The 13985-nt window shown below is 39.1% G+C and overlaps 1 protein-coding gene across 1 annotated transcript in view; it reads right to left on the bottom strand.

The window, feature by feature from the left end:
* The window catches only part of LOC121424137 (transcription activator BRG1-like), a 38192-nt gene that overhangs the window by 23011 nt on the left and 1196 nt on the right, over positions 1–13985 (bottom strand). Inside the window, exons 2-10 of the mRNA XM_041619734.1 lie at positions 10898–11041; positions 9576–9872; positions 7419–7526; positions 5336–6147; positions 4879–5032; positions 3260–3481; positions 2243–2624; positions 1322–1622; positions 168–341 (exon numbers count right to left, since the gene is read on the bottom strand). Of these exons, the coding sequence (XP_041475668.1) occupies positions 168–341; positions 1322–1622; positions 2243–2624; positions 3260–3481; positions 4879–5032; positions 5336–6147; positions 7419–7526; positions 9576–9872; positions 10898–11033 (2586 nt within the window). The 5' untranslated portion in view covers positions 11034–11041. The remainder of the gene's footprint in view (positions 1–167; positions 342–1321; positions 1623–2242; positions 2625–3259; positions 3482–4878; positions 5033–5335; positions 6148–7418; positions 7527–9575; positions 9873–10897; positions 11042–13985) is intronic.

Raw genomic sequence — 13985 nt, 5'->3', positions numbered from 1 at the left:
AACCATTGAATGAATGAATAAATAAACAAACAAATAAAAAAAAAAATAAATGAATGAATGAATGAATGAATAAATAAATAAAATATATTCAACCATCATCTGCAAGTAAATGGACAGATTAATGCATCTACCTGCATGCAAAGATTAGGGTTTGAAAATGATCTTACCATGAGACGACGCATACGTTCTTTCTCGATCCGCTCATTCTCCTTCTTCTGTTCTCGCTCAGTGTTGGCATGGTACATCATAACAGCCTTGTTACATTTAGATATCTTGGACTGTATGCCACGATGGAACTCACGGAAGTCCTTGGCGTGTTGGATCACACTGCTCAAATATTCCTGTCAAATCAGAGAAAGGATGGTTAATTTCCTTCTGCAAGAAATCTATCCTCGTTGTACTGCAATTGACCAAGAGAGGTGAATGGGTACCTGAAAGGATTTATTCCTTGAATGCTAAGCGCTCATGTGGCAGCGAAAATATAGCCATGATAATGATATAATACTATACACTATTGCTATTGCCAGCCTCCTCGCTGACAAAGCAAATGTGAAGTTGATTCCAAGTTGCAATGATGTAATATGCTGGGTGGGTGTTTCATAAAGCTGTTCGTAAGTACGAGCAACTATAAAAGCAACTTTACAAACAACTTGTGATCCTTCCTTGTGGTTAACGATACACACCAGATTTTTATTGGTGATAATGTTAAAGGATCACCAGTTGTTCGTAAAGTCGCTCATAACTTACAGCTTTATGAAACACCCATCAAGACAGATTACATTACATTTTGAGACTACGCCTCAAAATGCAATGGAAAAGTCGATCACCCTAGTTTTCTTACATTGTTGATTGCAGGAATAGACCTTATGCATATGATATCACAGTCTCATAGCAATCTCCCTCCGAGGATATAGGAATACATGTAAGTGGAGTTGTCAGATATGCGCCAGCTGCAGATCATCAACACATGCATGGCATAGGCTTTATCCTCTAAGGTGGCGGCTAAAAAACATCAATGCATAAGGTCTAACCTATCGGCATTCTCTTATAGCCGACTATACATGAAATATGCAACAGAAAATTTGACCTGTACTAGGTATACTCATGGTGCTTGGTTTGAAGTCAACACTCAAAAGTAGAGGTTTGGATCGTTGAATTGTTAATGTTATGATTCCTTACATTTTTTAAAACCACTTAAAAGTTGAAATTTATGTAACATATGGTTACAGTTGGACTGAGCGGTGTACCGCAAGTTCAAGACAAGTCTTATCAACAGCCATTTGAATTTGAAGTCATCTATAATTTCCTATATCCTACAAACCTGGTGTTTCTGTCTGCGCTTGCGTTCCAACTCCATCTTCTGTTGTCTCTCCAGCCTCTCTGTGATTCGGGCCTCTCTCAGGGTCTGTTTCTTGGAGCGCTTGTATGCCTTGATGTTCAGGGCAGATTCCAGGGTGGTGTCCTTGCGCATGCAGGCAACCACATCCTGGCGAAGCTGCTTCTGGAAGTTGAGGAGCCGGAGGGCTCGGAGCTCGATGGTGGCCTTCACACGGAGATCCTCGGGCAGATTGCCGGGAAGGGTTTGCAGCTCTTGGACGCGGTAGGAAATGCGGGCAGCAACTCTGAAAGAAATTTACGGAGAGTTCCATTTCAATTCTTGCATGGAACCGCAATATTCTGTTGCCATACACACAAATGTTCTAATATATATCTAGAACAATATCTGATACCATGAAAACAGAGCAAAGATAATCCAATTCAAAGATAAATTTGATAACATTACCACAATACAGCTTGGTGTCAAAACAGATATGCTGAGTTGCCAAATTCACACAATGTTCACTATAAAACATTAAGAACAAGATGCACTGCTTCTAGCAATTATAATAAAAACGAAGAAATCATTCACAGCTTTACTAATGAAATGATAACGTCATCTCAAAGTATATTTAATACGTAAACATATTTTTTACTGGCAAAAGAGAAGTATTTTATTGACAGGGGCTACTTTTCATAATTTACTGTATTTCCAAAATCTGCAAAATTGGATAAGTTTTAACATTGCAGTAAATGAAGACTTTCCCATGCTCTTTTCTTATATTTTAGGGATATTTTGAGCATTTCAGGGGAAAATTGCCCTGAGCCTCCGTGTAATTTTGTTCTTGATTTCTTATCACATTTAGCACTTTTTTTTTAAACATCACATTTTCTAAATTTTCAGCTGCTTCCAGTAAAATCTCACCGATTCTCTCTTTCCTGGAGGATCTCTACAGGATCCAACCCCTTGGGTTTGTTGACAGGCACCTGACGATTCTGCTTGGCCAGGAGCATCCCGACGGTGGTGATATTGGAATTGGGAGGAGGGAGTGGCTGCTGTGTTTGGGAGCTCCCACTGGACTGCTGTCCAGGGAATGACCCTGGAGCACCAGGGAAGGAACCTTGCTGCGACTGCTGCGGTTGTTGCTGCTGCTGCTGCATCTGATGAGGCATCCTGGGACTGGATAGCATGTCACTCATGTTTGACATGCCCTTGCGATGTTGGTTACCTGGTTGTTGCTGATTGCCCCAGTTGTGAGATGGCATGTGCATCTGGCCTTGCGGACCAGGCATAGGGCCTTGACCTCCTACATAATCCATAAAGAAACATATATCTTAAAAGACCCTTTCATAGTCAAAAATACAGTGCTATTCTATATCTAATGTCTCAATTAGTTCATTAGTTTGTGCACTTTGTTAGGTTGTAGACACCATATTACATCGTAATATTGTCAATTGTAAAAACATCAAGCGTTTCTCAAATTCACTGTAAGTGCAACTTCTCCAACATCCAAAATCTCAAAAGAGTTTGAAAATAAAGTCATGTTACCCTGAAATATCCAAATACCTGGGTTAAAAATTGTTTAACTGGCCCTATTCAAATGTTTCAAGAAGCATTTAACGAAGTACAAAAATAAATCCTAGTCACTATGTGTAAATTTAGCCTATTTTTTGTGCATGAGTTTCTCCTTGAATAGTTAAACACTTTTGTAGAGTTACAATAAGATATTCATGCTATTGTGATGGATGGTACTATGAATACCAACTTTTACTGGATAGTGAGGTTGATTAATCTGATATTATAATGAGATATTCAACAATTAAACAATACGAATACTGAAATAAAAGTGAATGAAATAATGTTATGTTTAAAGAAAACAATACAACTACTAATAGAAAAGTAACTATGAATTCATTATTGTTATTTTTTTTTTCATCTTACTCATTTGTGATTGATAGCCAGGCATCATGTTTGACGTGCGTCCCTGAATGGCCATTCGTAGATGGTCAGGCATGGGTTGGTTACGGGAGAGAAGCTTGTAGCCCATGATCTGTGCCTTCAGCTGCTGGAGCTGGACCGGTGTGAAGGGGCTAGGCCTGGACCGCTGGGGACCATGCTGCTGGTAGCCTGATGGAGGCATGTTACCAGAGCCCTCCATATAACCTACACAAACAGATAACAAATAATGAATGATTGAGGATGACATAGAGTCATGGGAGCTGGAAGTGGATGGCATCACAGGAAGTGGAAGACTGAAGAGTATGTGGCAAGACATAGGGTGAAGAAGAGAGCAGTAAGGTGGTTTGAATGAGGAGAATGCTGAAGACAAAATGATATAGGAGTGTCACCATCATGCAAAAGTCAGTAAATCTTTGTGAGAGGGAGAATACTGAATGAAACATATTTTCATAGTGACATAAAAATATACTTATGCCCATGTCAGGAGAAGCCACTGATTAAAAGCAGCTTCCTCATGCAGTCCTTCACGTTTATAATTTCGTGGAGCTCAATAAATCGCTCTCCTTATTTTTTTGTTTTGAGGAACTCAATTGAGCTCCTAAGAATCGCTCTCCTTGAGGAGCTCAAATCAATTCAATACAATACATGTATGATAAATTGTAGATATTTCATAACAGAAGCTATTAGGGCCTAATTAATCTGTGGTGAAACTAGGCCTGGGTCAATATGTTTAGAAAATATCGCGCTCCTGCTCATAAAAAAAAAATTGCTAAAATTTCGCACTTAACAGGTACTTATTATTATCCAGCCATCAGATCGAGGCATGCCCGCACACAATTTATGCACTTTCTCCATTCCCTGGGTAGCATTCCAACAAGAGTTCCAAGACTCAAATTCTAGGTATTACTACAGTATAGGCTTTCATGAACTCACCATGATTTGTGAAATCTCTTATCAAATGTACTTGTATATGGATTGGGCAAAATGTTGAGATATGAAGTTTTAAAGAAATGGCATCATTTGTTTAGCAGAGTAGCTAATGATTTGCAAATTTCTTTCTTAAAAATCAGAGATCAGAATTGTCAATCCATGGAAAAAAAAAATTGTCCCCGTATCACAAATAATAATATCAAAGTTTAAAGGCTGAATAATTCCTTCATACCAATGTGGATGAACAAAATTTTAAAATAAGTCATTGTGCTGGTGCCCTTTGGTAAAATACTAATCCTGATAAAATAAAATCCTTGGTCAGAACTTGGAGCCATCTATCCCATGGTTACTAACAAGCAAACATGTCCTCTCCTAGTAATCAGATAAAACAAACAGACAGTGAAGCTGAATGTGTGTTAAAAAAAACTAGAGGTTATGTCTCCTGACTGTAGCTCAAAAGGTTCAGGTTCTATTCCCGCCAAGACACTAACATTCTTTGACAAGATGTTGGTCTGCATTTGCAACTCGACCAGAGTGAGGTAAAAGGGTACCAGGGAGCAATTCCTTGAAATACTAAAGGGCCTCATTGGCGGCTAAGCTGAAACCAGGGTAACAATTCATGCAGCACTAAGAAAAATCTGTAAGAAGTGCTATATAAATATTATACTTGCCTCCATTTCTTCCCGGTGGTCCACCCATATTGCCAGAAGGTGGCATGTTGGGTTGCTGCATATGGGCATACTGCTTCGCTTTGTTAGCCATAGCTACAATCTGAGGGTAGCGAGGGTCATTCTGGAGTCCTTTCTCTTGCATTGTTTCCAGAGCCTGCACAAAAGATAGTAAACATGGTACAATAAAGATCTCTTCATTGATTTTCAGGTATATTTCTTCATATCTTCATATTTCATACTAAAAGTAACAAGCTTGAAGGACCTGTAAATGCCGATAAACCCCAAATCTGTCTGTCATGACTATCAAGCAAAAACTAAAGATCCCTACATAATATGTAATTCATGACAATGTTCCTTTGCCACCCTCATTTTTCTTCATTGAGAAAGAGCACAGAAATTAATGGTAAAAGTATAAAAGTAAGGAGGAAAGAAGTGAGAAAAACCAAACAACTCTTACTCTTTGCAGCATGGTATAGTTGTTGTTCGGGTTGAAGTTCTGATTAGGCATCATCTGTTGAGACTGTGGTCCATGTGGTCCTTGCCCTGGCCCAGAGTTCTGCATAGGGAAGTTCTGCACTGGGCTTGGACCTCGCTGCCCATGCTCTAGCTGGTTCTGCATAGGTCCATGACCAGGCATGTTCCCTTGGCTTGTGATGGGCTTGGAACCTTGGTGTTGTGGTCCAGAGTGTGGACCAGAAGGACCCGGTGGTGGTCCTCCTTGGTGAGGGACAGATGGTCCTCCTTGGTGAGGACCAGGACCAGAATGCGATGTCGGAGCCTGATGAGGTGGACCTTGATGACCACTTGTTGGATGTTGAGGTACCTGGTGTTGTTGCTGGCCCTGTTGGCCCTGCATGGGTGGTCCTTGATGGGGTGGTCCTTGATGGGGTGGCCCACCTTGGTGAGAGCCACCTTGGTGTGGGGGTACTTGATGAGAGCTAGGTCCCTGGTGAGGTGCACCTTGGTGTGGAGGGCCCTGATGTGGTGGGGGACCTTGATGGGATGATCCTTGATGGGGAGGGCCCTGGTGAGGCCCGCCTTGATGTGGTGGACCCTGGTGTGGAGGGCCTTGATGCGGGGGACCTTGGTGTGGGGGACCTTGGTGGGGTGGACCTTGATGTGGTTGTCCCTGATGTGGTGGGCCTTGATGCATTGGTCCTTGGTGGGGTCCTCCTTGATGCATTTGGCCTTGGTGAGGTGGGACCTGGTGTGAGGGGCCTTGGTACTGCTGTCCGGGCCCCATCATGCCATGTCCACCCATTGACCCACCTAAGACAGATAAAGCACAACACACGAATCAAATCAGAAAAATTACATATTGACATATCACTGAAACCTCACAGTTGATTATTCTGGGCATGTTTAATACAACTAATGATATCAAATTCCTCTTTGACAATTACAGTGTTTCAGTAACTCATAGTGAGAGCTTAACCCTAAATAGACTGGGCTATTTCGACGCCTAAGACTGGGGGGACTGATTCAGCCCCCCCTTATGATCTCGGCCGTCGATCGCGCGATCGCGACGAAAATTGGCACACGCATTACCCATGGCATTATCTACAAAACTATAACATCAAATTCTGCAAAAATCTCATGTTTCATTAATTATGCTAATTTATGCGTAAATTAATAAGTTTGCTGTAATTAATAAAATAATGCCCCTGAAATGCTAATTTTTGTTTCACATACTCTAGATAGGCATCTGATCAAATTTATTTTTAAAAAATTTCAACATCACATTTATTTTCTTATGTATTCTATTGTTTTCTAAATTTCTTATGTATTTCTTTGTTTTTTGACTTTTTTTTTTATTGTTTTTTCAATGGAAATTGTCGGGGACTTTATTTGGACCATAAAAAAGATAAAATTAATTGATTTTAAGCAGTAAAAGGAAAAATAATGATACATTTATGAATTTTGGTTAAAAACACTATTTGCATTGGATTTGTACACAAATTCACGTTTTTGAGTAATTTTGGGTGTGCATGCACTTACGAAATGTTGCGTAATTTCCAAACCGCGTACCCGGGGGTCACAATTTTGGTCTCAAAAGTTGCGCGAGACTTGAAAGTAAAAAGTCAGTGAGCGACGCGGTCAAAAAATTTTGCGCGGCGGATTTATCGCGAAAAATGTCGAGGGGGGGGGCTGAATCAGCCCCCCCCAGTCTTTTTAGGGTTAAACTTACCAAAAAGGGAAATTGCTAATCAATGATAAAACAAACATTCACAGAAATAAACACTGAGGGGGCATTTCATGAAACAAACAGTGAGCTATAGAAATCCTTGTATTTCATTGGCTGGGAGCAAATGACAAAATGCTTCTCAGGTAACAATCATAGATTTATCATCAAACATCAATGGAACAAATAATCACCAGGGTCCGAGAAGTTCATGAAACAAATTGTCAGCGATTCTCACTGGCTCTTGTTACAATCTACTACAAATCCTTGGACATGATTGGCTGTGACCCATTACAATCAGTGGAAATCACTGAGTGAACTTTCTGTGAAACTGGGAGGAGATGCCAGTATCACTGACCTGTATTCATTCCCTGTCCACCATGCTGACCACCATGTTGACCTCCGTACTGACCTCCCATGTAGCCCTGATTGGGAGGGGGCATTGGATTGTGACCAGGACGGGGACCTAGATGTAGAAGGGTATTATAATATAGGTGTATTATTTCAAGCATCACGACTGGCAAATACGCCTCACATGACATCCAACTTTTTTTGTGCATGCACGGCAGGTGCGCAAAGAAAATTGACATTGACATCAAGCAGACCAGTGCGGTAGAAGTCCCGGGAGAAGTCCAACAAAACTGTACTGTAACTTTTAAAGAATTTGTTTCTGTGTTGCTATTTTATAAACAAATAGTGCACTTACTCTGTCGTGCGTAAAAGTAAATGCAGAGAAAGCTTGGTTTCTTCAGATGGTGCACACTGGGCACTCGCCACCAGCGGCTCACGAGTGCAGTGCGGCACCTATCTAAAGAAACCTTGCATGCTCTGCATTTCCACTAACGCACTTGGCTGCATGCATTGTTTGCATACAGTATCACCAACCATAAGAAAATATGCATGTATTTAATGTTAAGGAGAACGAAACCCTTCAAACCAGCATAATTCATATAAGAGAAAATTCACAGAAACAGATCAATGAAAGTTTGAGGAAGATTAACAAGAAAGTTAATCTTTTCATATTGAGATCAGCAATGCATCCATTGGGAATGCAACTGATCTGTGATGTCACACATGTACAACCTTCCTATTACTTTAATACATGTATATTTCACTTCAATTTTCTCTTTTATCTAGTCTTCGCAAGTCCAAGTGTTAATTTTCTAACAGGACATGTTATAGAGGTTTTTCACAAAATTATATCATAAATGAATTGTTTGTTAATCATTAGAATGAGCAAAATAGAGATGTTTTGAGTATATTTTCAGTACAGAGTTTTCGCATTTACTACGGAAGCCGCTCTCTGCAATAACTATATCACTAATGCAATCTCTTGACTCTGGACAAAGACCTTTTTGCAATTGTTTATCCGGTGCAAATCATTGGATGATCTGATGTCCCGGTCCACCTACTTTCGACAAAATTACCGACGATGAAATTCTCATGAGTCAACGCTGATATATGAACACAATAAATTATTTCTATAGTTCAAGAGATTGTGATGCCAAGAACAAAAATGACATAAAAAAAATAGTCCCTTTCAGAATATTACATCAACTCAATCCTGGTGGGTATTTCATACATGTAAAGCTGTAAATATCATGTTTGAAAGTAAAGAGCGATTTTATGAATGCCAAACCTTTCTCACACGCTAAATAACCAATGAACATTAAATGGTAAATATCAATACCACAAGAAAGGGTTATCAGTCATTCTTGAAGTCACTTTTAACTTAAAAACAGCTTTATGTAATGGCCTTCTGCAGTAAAAACTGGAAATACATCATTTGTACAAAAAATCATATAAAAAAAACAAAGCTGGTGGGGATGTTTCACAGTTAAGTGTGATTTAATTCATGCTTCAATGCTGACGCGTACGTAATATGTAACATGCAATCTTATTGATTGGTACGCAGTAGTGCGCGTCCTCTTAGTATGATTTGACCAATGCTGTGATGTCTTTTATATTGTGCAAAACTGGTGACTTAAGTGTAACTCTAAGTCACAATTAACTCTTTGTGACACACCCCCTTGGTTGGTACAATGTAATGAAATACATGTAGCATCCAGGTGTTCAGACGAAATGTGAAGAGTGTAGATGTTTAAAAGACACTGAGGTCTGTCTTCATAAAGGTGGCTTTGAATCTGTGGTTTGAACCAATGGTTTACTCAAATTTCATACATTGATAATGCTGAATTCAGCACATATATGATGTGCGTTTTTATCTCAACATGCTATATTGAGGCTTGTTATTTAGGTACTAGCATTAATTTCTTAAGCCCACTGTCTTGAATTAATGAGTCCACAGATAATATCTATCAAATACATATTTTGCTCATTAACACGCTGTGTACATCTACACATTCCTTACTGGAGGCTTTCTCAGTCTATGCACTGAATTACATGTATAGATGAAATCTGCACGGGTCATGGTTTCAAACCACAGATTCAAAACCTCCTCCATGAATTCTGGCCAGGGTCTTCCCCGATGAATGATACAACAGTGATAACATACCCTGATTCATCATCTGCGACTGGTACGGTGGCATAGGTCCTGGACCAGAGGAAGGCACATGACCTCCCATGGATGGTGGTCCCTGTGGGGGCATCATATGCCCCTGACCCCCCTGCATGGGGCTCATCGATGGTGGCATCATATTATTATCTCCCATGGGGCCAGGCCCTTGCTGCATAGGACTGGGACTTGGTCCGGACATTCCTGGGCCTGGACTTGGCGTCATCATGGGGCTGTGGCTTGGCCCTCCCTGCATGGGACTAGGCATAGGTCCTCCTTGTGACTGCATACCAGGGCCTAGAAAAATGCAACAAATTCAAGAAAAGATCATTACACATGAACAACTTTAAAACATAAAGTTACAAATTCTCCTGTTGACACAACCAGTAGTTGTGAGATAGAACCTATTGGTTTCAGATTTTGGTGAAATGTTTTTTGCTTATAAGATTTTCATAAGATTTATTCACTTTTACTGTTAATCCCCATTTGCATAAAGTGTTCTCATGTAATTTTGAAAATCATACTTCATCATCAATAATAACTCCACTAGGCCTGAGAGTAAAACTTTAACAATCGATTTAATCGATAAGGTTACCAACAATTGGCTACCGAATACTACATGTACATTTTACAATAATCAAATGTTCGGCAGACATGGTTACTGATTTGAGACATTTGATTATCAAAAGTATGTGGCTGTGATTTTTTACATTTGACAACCAAGTGCAAGATTTAATGAATTTCAAACATCAAGAACTATTTCAAGTCACGACAATGACCGTCATGATGGTGATCATCCATGATTCAGCTGTGTTGATTGTGCACAACATGTACTGTACTGGGACTTTCTACCTATGGTAGGTCATATAAATTAAATAGGTCAACATTCTGGAGATTTCTGATAATCCAGGAATCATGATAGTCCAGAGTATTTGATTGTTCACCCTGGCAAACAATCAAATGACAAAAAGAGCATTTGTCCCAGGTTTAGTATCCACAATTCAATTTTATTGTTGTATTTGACTGTATTAGTTGAATGTCTTCATGGAGAATGAAATAAAACTTGGGACTTGAAATAAGGAAGTAAGAAACTGTTTATTAAACAATTTAAAAACAAAATAGACCTGAATACTGTCTTAAGGAGTCAAGAAATATTTCATTAATTTATACATGTTTGTAGTGTATTGTAAAGCTGAACTTAACCTACAACTTCACATTGAAACCCTATACCTAAGTTGTCAGCCACAAACCAAAGCTACAATATAGTAGTTTTCATATGTAGTAATCCTGAGGATGTAAAAAAAATGGATAGAAATCAGTACCTGTTCCTCCTTGATCATAGCCCTGCACTGGTCCTGTTCCTGATGGACCACTAGGTCCTGTTCCTGGGTGATTCATGTCAGAACTCATACTGTTGTCTTGTATCTGGTTTGGTGCAGGCATTGGGGCATCAGCCATTGCTCAGCCTAAACGATGGGTAATGAAATGTTATTAGTGGATTACAGAACTGACCAAAGGTATATATGGGGGTTTCCTACTTAAAAGTTTGATAAACAATCTTCAATTTATACCCATATTTAATGGCATAAGCGACAGTGGAAACTGGAAGTAAAGAATCATGAAGGCCTACATTCCAAATTGAGAATACACTTGGCTCATTAGTGTTCCCTTTGTAGCAGTCTTGATCACTGGTAAAATGCAGATAAAAAATGATAGCATTTCTAAAGATTTGAGTGCAATAAAATGAAGAAAAGTGATGATAAAAAAATATCAAAATTAATGATAGTAATAATCAAAATTGGAATTTGCACAGCAGATTCTCACCAACTAAGCAATTATTTGGGGGATTAGAGCGCGATTTAAATAGCCAAGTTTGATCAGAGTGTAAAACTTTATAGTCCAATATTTGGGGGAAATAACTTGCTTCTGGTAGTTAGTAAATAATTTCCATTTACTTTCTTTTGCAAATCTTTATTTATGACATGTTAATAATCAACATTTTGACCAAAATAATAGACTTTTATTTGATTCAATGATTTTATTTTTTGGGGTCCAATAATGTTTAAGTGTCCGATACGTGCATGGTACATTGTACATGTAAGGTCCCCTGCACACACGCATATCTGCACGACTCTAGTAAAATGCATCGACCACAAAATTTACACTTGCAATGCATAGACGGTTATTTATTCATTGAATAATCTGACTCAAAATGGTGGAAAAATACTGAATTTCAGGCATTTCATGTGACATCCTCAAAATGCAGCCTTTCACATCAAAATCCCAGAATCATGTGTGAAGTGAATGGTTGCAGAGACATGGAGTACCACAACTACAACCTTTTCCTTCAATCTGGAATGACTGGCCCAGGAACTTTTGAAGAAAATTTTACATTTCTCCCAAATTTTTATGAGATCTTTGCACACTTACTTATAAAAACATAAAGAACATTATCAACTGAAATTTTCTGTGGAATAGAATAGGTGTCACTATATAGGGGGAATATAAAACTCATGCAACAAAATGACCTTACAATTCATTTATAACAACTCATCTTACATGTACATTTCACAAAGTTTCACTTTTTTTCCACACTTCTATCAGTTTCAAATTTGTGATATAGAGCCAGTATCGATTTCCTCACACATATTAATTCACTGCCGATTCCAACATCTCAAACACAAATTGGGCATGCGCGGAAATCACAGCTCAATTCATGAATATCCATGGGTAGGACTATAGATCAAGATCTGATTCAAATGCACATGCGTGCATTCGGAACTTGTCGGATTGATTGGCCAGGATATTGAAAATTCTAATCGGAAAGCCTTCATGAAAGCCTAACTCAACGAATGTACAGGGCAGCAACACATGGCTGCCAGTTTTTCCTCTTTGACAGAAAAATAAAAAAAATACGGAACAAATCATTGGTAACATATACGCAGATACGCGTATGCGCAGACAAAGGAGACTGCGCAGACTTGCCATACCAATTTTGCCTGTCAATTATGTCTGCCAAACTAGCGTACCATGTCACAATTCATAATGCACCGGGCTAAAACTGAAAAATTACACACAACTAGGGTGACCAGATCGTCCCGTATTTCCGGGTTCGTCCCGTATTTTGCTCCTTAGTCCCGGCAAACCCTTCCCCGGATGCCAATTTGTCCCGTATTTCTGAATATTGAACAAAATACAGTTAATACATTTAAAAGTGACAAATTTTCATCAAATAACCAACAGATGACGAAGCAGAGACGACAAATCAATAACTAAACTTTTGCAAGTTCTGTGGGGATTTTCTTGCTAGCGCAATACATGTACATTGCAAACAAACTGGCCTCCTGCCTGTGTTCGGCAGGCTACTAGCTACGCATTTAGAATCGGAGCAGATTCTCAATGGTGCAAACTACAAACTATGACATGATAAACAATTTTTCACCAAAATCATCACAAATCAGCAGGAAATTTGTATAATTATATCATGGATTCTCAGATTACTGATTTGGAGATGTAATCGGAGGAACAAGTTATTGAGTTTTCATTTACGAGATCCAGTTGTTTCAGCTTTCGTTTTGAGTCTCGTTGTTACTGACAGTTATTTTCCGTTTCAAACAATTGCCTTTTCCGTTTCAGAAAATCATAAATTTCGTTTCAGCATGTCAGAAAACGGAAATTCTGTTTCCCCATAGACTTTGTGTACACGGAAAATTGGCAATTCCGTTTACCATTCAGTAGCAATATATCACTCGTGCTCGTCAAAATTTGTATCCCCCACTGTACCAACAAAGCAGAAGAATCCGCTCTAATCAGATCTATGCGGGTACACAAAATATTTTTACAAACACATCTTACATTATTACATCCTTACCTTTCACATTATTAGCATTATTTTTTTGTTAACTTAAATTTTATCGATAATTTTGTGGGTTTTTGGACATCGTTTTGACCAGTCAACGATTTTAGCCTATCTGCCATTTGGATTTCAAGACCAGAATATTGTGCTGTAACATCTTGAAACGTAGAGGGCAGCAACACACAACCGTGTTGTTTGCATGTGAATATTTTTGATACAGCCGACCCAGCCGCCGGCCAAGACCCGGGTATGATCGAGAGTGATGGAGTCAAGAGCCGTCACGATGTGTGAATTGTCATACTTTGTAGTGAAGTGAGATCGTGTTTTGTGGCCATTTAATATCCGTATTTTGTTGAGACTTTGGAGTAATTACTGTCGCTGTTCTGTGTATTCTGAGGAAAAATATGTTTTCCGTGTTTTTCCATTTGAAATGCCACTTTCCGTTTCAAAAGGCAATTTCCATGAATTCCGTCCCTAATTCTGTCCCTACGTGTATGTATGATGCCGCGATGTTTCATCTAATATTTAAGTTGACAATGTTTCACTTAGAAATT

Source organism: Lytechinus variegatus, chromosome 11 (assembly GCF_018143015.1).
Source record: "Lytechinus variegatus isolate NC3 chromosome 11, Lvar_3.0, whole genome shotgun sequence".
NCBI lineage: Eukaryota > Metazoa > Echinodermata > Echinoidea > Temnopleuroida > Toxopneustidae > Lytechinus > Lytechinus variegatus.
Note: the sequence above shows the minus strand (reverse complement) of the source record. Positions and strands in the feature narration are given on the sequence as shown.